Raw genomic sequence first — 6,638 nt, 5'->3', positions numbered from 1 at the left:
GCACATTTTGAGCAGAGTTTATCTTTGTTACAATGTATTTTTTTTTGTAAAAAAACAAAACATAACAAAACAAAGCATATGGGTGTATCTCTGCGAGTGTAATTCTGGATATTCTACTCTGCCCCAGTTATCTATCCAATATCTATCCCTTTGTTTCAGAGCCTTATTGTTTTGGTAGCAATGGCTTTGTAGCATAACTTCACATCAGATATTGTGATACATCACTTTTTTCTCCTTAAGACTACTATGTCCTTCTGGAGTCTTTGTAATCCCATACAAATTTTAGGATTTCTTTTCTTCTTTTGTGAGTAATGCCATTGAAATTTTAATGGAACTTCTCTGTCCGTAGATCACTTTCAGTAATACAGATATTCCATTCTATTAATTCAGCTATTTCATGGGTCTAGGAAATGTCTTTTATTTGTCTTCAATGTTTTATCATTTTCATTGGAAAAGTCATGAACTTCCTTAGTTGGACATATTCTTGGGTATTTATGGTTGTTTGAAGCCATTGTGACTGTAATTGATTTTGTGATTTCTTTATCAGCATGTTTGCTATTGGCATATAGAAAAGCTGAATTTGTATTCTCCTACTTTGCTGAAAGTGTTATTATTAGAATTTTCTGGTAGAATCTTTATAGTGTCATATGTGCGGGATGTCATTTTTGAATAAGGATAGCTAAGATTCTTTCTTTCTTATTGTTATGGCTTCTGTTTCACTTGTCTTATTTCTCCAGCTAAGACTTCTAAGACCTTGCTAGAGTAGAGAAAGTAAGAGCCCTTGTCCCTTCTTGATTGTAGTGGAAATGCAATGAGTTTTTTCTCACTCAGTGTAATGTTGGCTGTAGGTTGGTAAGATATAGCTTTTTACTATATTGGGACATTTTTCTCCTATTCCTAGTTTCTTGAGGGTTTTATGAATCCAGTCTTTGATTAAATAACCTTAACTCAATGCTTCTAGCTTCATGTCATTTGTTTAAAAATACAATGAAAACTTATCCATAGAGTGTTTATGATAAGAATGACATGATTGTACATGGGACCTGGTACTGAGACTTTTCATAACTACAAATTTCCCTGGACTCCATATTAGGATACAAAATGAGTAACAACCTTCTCCAGCTACTCACAACTAAACCCTGGAAAGGAGACTTTAGTATGAACATCCATGATACACATAAAGGCTTTACCAGTGCCAGAACAAACATGCAAGAAAAAGTTTGAGAATTCCCAAAGAACCAATTTTAAAAAGAATATTTTATTTTATACATATTCTTGCCAGCAGATTAGGAGATGACCAACAGAGTAAATAGAATTTGGTATCTGGTACAAGAACATGACATGGTTTAAGGCCTAGGAACACAGAGGAGCAGCAGGGACCTGGAGAGAAAGATGAGTAGGTAAAATGTGGCCAAGAGCTCTTGTTTGTTTCCAAGGGAAGTGATAAGAAAATAGAGTAAATGAATTAAAGAGTGACTAGCTTGAACAGTTCCCATGGTCTCTGGACTTACTGAACTGTCTTTCGTTGGCTAGCTCATGGCTGCCAAGATGAGGGCAGGGAAACAGAGATTCTGAGCATCTTGACAGACAGAGCTCTTGTCCAGGAAAGGTGTTTGGACTCTGGATTGTCTGTTGTGCACAGGAAAAATGCTCTCATAGGGGAGTTGCTCCCAACGTCTGGAAATTAGGAATTTGGGTGAAACCATTGTCTTTGGGGTCAGCAAGGATTTTATATGTCTTTAATATTAGAAATATGGAATAAAAAGGCAATTTACACAGGAGCTGAGAAATTCAGAAGCACATGTGAGTCCTTGACTGGGGCTAGAGTCACAGAGAAAGAACAGTAGCTGCTGTGACAGATCTCCTGAAGCATAGAGAGGGACACTCCAGCAACCACTACTAAGAAAATTCATTGTTCCACATCAGAGGAGGGAAGGGCAAGGCAAAGATTTGTAAATTAAACCAGACCATGGCAGCCCTGGTAAAAGACAGTGGAGGTTTAGTATGCCAAAAGAAATGATGACATAAAAGTGGAGGCAACTCTGAGAGGTTGGCATAGCCACAGGATGTATTAATATAGTTATTAATATGTTTGAGAAACAGAGGAGCTCATAGCAGAGGAGGCAGCATCGACTTTGCACCGACGCAATCTGTAGCCTTTTCATTTAGTTTATCAAGTAGCTGAAATTAATGTCAGTACCGTGGTACAGTTTAGCAGTGTATGGAAATTAGTAACAGATGGCCTACATATTGATTTTGATTTGGCACACATGCCTTTGTGCAGTCCTCACAATAATACCATATCTTCGTATGGGGGCAACTTAGGGCAGGTTTGATCTCACACATTAAGGGAATGACAGCATACTGTGCCTTCTTAGCATTTTCTGGTGTTGGAAATAGGCAGTAGAATATGACTCAGCTCACTCCATGAAGCACATGAACTCTGACCCATTTCTCCTATTGAAGGTTCTCTTGCGCCCCATTCTTTGCATTCGGTACTCAGCCAATGCCCCCAACAAACTCCAGTAAGTGCTGTTTACTGATGTGGTCATTCTGATGTCTCATGTCTGGTCCAGGGAGGGCAGCCTTGGAAACAGGCAGCTTCTCAGAATGTATATTGATATAGAGGATGCTATCGATTAAACAAACATAGACATGATGATAGATAAATACACCCTGAATTTTCCCTGAATTACTGGAGGACACTGGGGAAATAACAGAGACCTGGTGAGCTTGTCATAGTCAGTATATGGATATTGATCAGTGGTAAATTCAAGAGAAACATGGCAGTGTCATTATGCTAAATCTTGGAAGTCCATCAGGCAGTGCAATTCTCTAAACTTTAAATAAGTAGAGAACAAATTGGAGGAAAACATGTCTTTATCCTGACATAAAGCCCTTACTTGCTCTTAAATGTTCGTCAAGGAGAAAAATTCTTTAGCGTCTGCCATTGTTTCAATGTGAGGGCTTGGGAAAGAACTACTTGAGACTACTTCCGTGTGTGGCTTTGCTTCTAATAAGAAGGTGATGAAAAGCAGAAACCCCTCAAAAGTGTTTACTTAGGAAGCAAAAATGCTCTTCTTTGCTAGGGTGAGTCAAAAGGTGGTGGGTGAAGTTCAGGTCTTTAGTGTATATATTAATACATGTGTGAGAAGCAGCCGTCCCTGTGACGGCAAGCAGAACTATCGACTCCGGGATTTGTTGGGCTTTCTGACTGTATTCTAAAGTCAGGACATCACAGACACTAGCTATGAAGCTGGTATCCATCTTTCTACTGGTGACCATCGGTATTTGTGGTTATTCCGGTAAGTCATCGTCTGGAGCATCAATGGTATTCTACTTTTTACTTTGCTGTGTGATAGCACAGCTAATCCTGGCTTACCAGCAGTGGAGTATGAAAAGAGGCGTTTCCGAGTCCCAGAAAATATTGGCAACTGTAGGAAGATAGTGGGGCTCCTCTGTCAGTCAAGTTAACCCAATGTAAGTACTATCTCCAATACACAGTAAACTAGCCAGCTCCTACTGATGGACAATGGACATCCCAGTTCTCCTTAATCTTTAATAGTTTTTGTAGTTATTCTTGCTGTTTTCTTCAATTAGGCAGGCTAATTGGATTCCCTTGGAACAATTACACATATCAGCTATAAAAGCTGCTGTAAAGGAGCTCCAGTTGGGCGTGGGAAGAGACTTCTGCAGGAGTCGCTGCACTGCAGGCTACAGTCAGGTGTACAGGCAGAGTGCAGGGTGTGAGTGGCGGGGGAGGAGGGGTGTAGTGCTTAACTTTCTAGTAAGGTGCAGAACCTGCTTCTTCAGAGGCTGAGCTGCTCCTCTCAGAGGGGGTCACTGTAAAGATGGGGATGAAATGTTTGAGTCCCTGAGAAAAATGCTCAATGATAGTCATTGTTCACTAGGTGTAAAAGGTTCAACAAACGATCCTCAGAAAGATAGAGAAACTCAGTGGAAATGTTTAATATGGAAGGTATGAAGATTAGAGATTCCAAGTGCTGCTTGCACTTAGGATCACGACCTAAGATCATTGTTTGTTGGGATTTTTTTCTTTTTGAGAAATTTGGCCAGTTTTGAATATTTCATTGTCCCTTAGTGTGCAAAGAAACCTTTTGTAGACTAATATGGCAACAGAAAGGAGCATGGATCAGAACTACCACCCTATGAGGAGAATATTTGAGAGGAATAGAGGTGATAGAAAGTAGAGGCAGGGTGTGGGACAGGCTCAGTTTCAGACTTTGAATCAGGGAACAGGAAGAGATAAACTGAACTTGGAAGGTCTTAGCTAGTGAGATAGAGATTCTTTTGTGAATGCTCGCTGCACACATGTATTTATGCCTCTGAACTGGTGTTCCAAAAATATATCACATGTTTTCTATTGTTTATTTTATATACTAAGTAATTTCCTTCCTTTTTATCTGGAAAATTATAAACCATTATTTTAAATTGTAGTTATCAATTGTACACATTAAGAGGCTTTAAATGATATGTACACATATTCATACCATCATCAATTAATTATGCAGTTTCCCTTCTACCTGTCCATTCTATAACCTTGCTCAGTCCCTAAACATCCCTTTTGATTTCTTCCTACTCTTTATTCTCTGTGCCCCTTTCTATTGTTACTGACTACTATTCCTTAAACCATATATGCAAAATGCAATTTCCCCATAAAAAACTTGATAACTCCTTACTGTCCCTTTAAAACAATCCATAATAATGGATATGGCATTGAAGGTTTTAAAAAAATCTTACTTTAGTGAACTTATACAGTACAACCCTGTCATCTACCTATTAATCATACCCACTGAAATCATGTACTCTGGTCTCCCTCTCTGGATAGATGGCTAGACTAAGTGTGTGTGTGTGTGTGTGTGTGTGTGTGTGTGTGTGTGTGTGTGTGTGTTTGACATCTCAATGATGTATTGATCTTGTGTCTAAGTGCCTTTTGTCTTTTTAGTCTCAGAATTGTTCCTTCTCTAACTGGTGGCAAGTATGATGTAACGAATTGAATTGATTTCGTGGGCTGTGATCTAGTCCATCCATTCTTGGCCTTGATGGAAAAGCTTTATGGCACCTCTCCATTGGCCTAAAAGCTGGGGCTGTGGCAAGCCTACATACAAAGCATCTTCTTACTCAATCACCCATTAGTTCCTACTGAATTTGTTGTCAGTACTTCCTCTTACTACATGCCGCAGTCAGTTCTGAACATGTGGCACAGCAACAGACATATATACCTTCTATTCCAATGAGAGGATGAAGCTGGTAAAATAACACAAACATAATACGGGAGGCAATAATAAGAAAAATATGCGAAAAGATTAAGAGAAGATGGCATTCACATTTAGTGGTTACTACAGGCTTCTCTCTAGGGGTAATGTTTGAAAAGAAATCAGGCCACAGGTGGAAAAAAAGACTATGTTTTCTGGGGAACATTCTAGGAAGATGGGCTGCCATAATCAAAGCCCAAAAGGCATACATATTTATGGGAAAGACAACTGAATGGATGTAGGCTAGGCACTGTGATGGACAGAGAGGAAGGTGATGGGGTGTCGGACAGGGATGTGTGTACCATCTTTCATTCTGTTCTCCTTTGCTCTGCAGCCACGGCCTTCCTCATCAACAGTGTCCCTCTTCCTGTTCCCGTCGACAACCTTATTCCCTTATTTGACCCTTTGAAAATGCTTCTGAAAACCCTGGGCATTTCTGTAGAACATCTGGTGCAAGGGCTGAAGAAGTGTGTGGATGAACTGGGACCCGAGGCTTCAGAGTCTGTGAAGAAGCTTCTGGTAATGACGACTCAGATGGGGAAGGCATTTGTTCCATGGGAGAAACCTTAGCTACATGAATGTTCTCTCATTACTTATAAGTACATTATTTTTATTTCATTGATTATATTCATGAAATATGCATATTCCAGAGACTTCAGAAAGCAAAATATATGCATTTATAGAAAGAACATTTGAACAGAACAAGTCACGACTTTATCTAATTGCACAGCTTTGGGACCCTTGATAAGACATACTGAGTCTTTACTTCAACATCAACAAAATGTTGTCAAATAGGAGAGTAAAAGTGAATATTTTTAAAACTTTCTACTTACATGTAAGCTAGGCCTGGCTTCTTTATCTTTGTGCTTCTGTTTTCCAGGAGGCCCTATCACACCTGGTGTAAAGATGGGAGCGGACAGAGAAGGATGTGCACATCCCAGCTGGCTGAATCTCATTCTACCATTGTAGAGTGAATGTCCTAAAGTGTAGTGAGTCTAGAAGAGAATGAATAAAGCAATGAAAAGATCGGTGACTCCACCTGTGTTCATTCTGGAACCTAACTAGATAGTTTTCCTCTTGGGTCACAGTCTCTAGAGACTCTGTTATGGGACAGATAGTCTAGCATATAAAGAATATACTCATTACTTTTTCTTATCTATATGTTAAACATCTCGATTCCCTACCATTCATTATCTATTCATATTTCTAGATTCCTCATGTTCTTAGTCTCTCATTAAAAAGTTGCATTTAAAAATGAAAAAAAAATCAAGTAATGTTCTATGAGACTAAGACCACGCTGATGTCATTATAATCCCATGATGTCAATTCTATTAAGTCTCTAGCTACATTTAGACCATCCAT

The 6,638-nt window shown here is 39.1% G+C and overlaps 1 protein-coding gene across 1 annotated transcript; it reads left to right on the top strand.

Moving 5' to 3' along the window:
- Positions 1-3,250: 3,250 nt before the first annotated feature.
- On the top strand, positions 3,251-6,180 carry LOC121453138 (secretoglobin family 3A member 2). The gene is made up of 3 exons (XM_041659648.1): positions 3,251-3,305; positions 5,611-5,795; positions 6,157-6,180. Exons 1-3 carry the CDS (start codon positions 3,251-3,253, stop codon positions 6,178-6,180), a joined length of 264 nt encoding a protein of 87 aa, XP_041515582.1.
- Positions 6,181-6,638: the final 458 nt, after the last annotated feature.

This window comes from Microtus oregoni, unplaced genomic scaffold (genome assembly GCF_018167655.1).
Source record: "Microtus oregoni isolate MIOR12 unplaced genomic scaffold, Mior012 000011F_ref0000422, whole genome shotgun sequence".
In the NCBI taxonomy this organism is placed as follows: Eukaryota; Metazoa; Chordata; class Mammalia; order Rodentia; family Cricetidae; genus Microtus; species Microtus oregoni.
This window is presented reverse-complemented; position numbering and strand designations above follow the sequence as displayed.